Below are 540 nucleotides of genomic sequence, written 5' to 3'. Positions count from 1 at the left end.
AGGGGCGCTGCCCAGCATTGCCGCGGACGCTGGCCCGTGCTGGCTTCCCGCGCCAGGCTGGCAGAGGAGCTGGGCCCGGGCGCTGGGTGGTGAAGGCAGCTGGCCACAGGGAGTGGGGGGCGCCCCACCGCAGGAGGGGGGAAGGAGCCACGCTCTCGCGGGCGCCGGGGCAGGCAGGGCTGGCCTCTAGGCGCTCTCGTATTTCCGGCGGAAGGGGCCGTCTTGGAAGGGCTGGGGTCCCGAGCGCTCATTTCCAGCCCTGCCCTCTAGTTCCGAGGTCCTCCCGGTCAAGGGCGTTAGGGGAGCCCGCTCTCTGCGGTGAGTCTGAGGCAGGCCGCCTGCTGAGCGCAGGGCCGTCTGCATGTGCAGGACAGTGCGAGCTCGTCCTAACCCTGCCCTTCCTCCGAAGGTGTCTTTCGATTCCACCAAACACCTGAGCGACGCCTCCATCAAGAAGCGGCAGCTTGAGAGACAGAAGCTTCAGGAGCTGGAGCAGCAGCGGGAGGAGCAGAAACGGCGGGGGGGAGGGGGGGGGGGGGG

General features: G+C 69.6%; 1 protein-coding gene across 1 annotated transcript in view; it reads left to right on the top strand.

Annotated features, from left to right (window-relative positions):
* The window catches only part of LOC104990734 (A-kinase anchor protein 17A), a gene marked incomplete at both ends in the record, with an annotated part of 1637 nt that extends 1121 nt beyond the window's left edge, over positions 1–516 (top strand). The window contains one exon of the mRNA XM_010843037.1: positions 410–516. Within this exon, the coding sequence (XP_010841339.1) occupies positions 410–516 (107 nt within the window). The remainder of the gene's footprint in view (positions 1–409) is intronic.
* Between the last annotated feature and the right edge of the window lie 24 nt (positions 517–540).

This window comes from Bison bison, unplaced genomic scaffold (genome assembly GCF_000754665.1).
Source record: "Bison bison bison isolate TAMUID 2011002044 unplaced genomic scaffold, Bison_UMD1.0 scf7180017847393, whole genome shotgun sequence".
NCBI lineage: Eukaryota > Metazoa > Chordata > Mammalia > Artiodactyla > Bovidae > Bison > Bison bison.
Note: the sequence above shows the minus strand (reverse complement) of the source record. Positions and strands in the feature narration are given on the sequence as shown.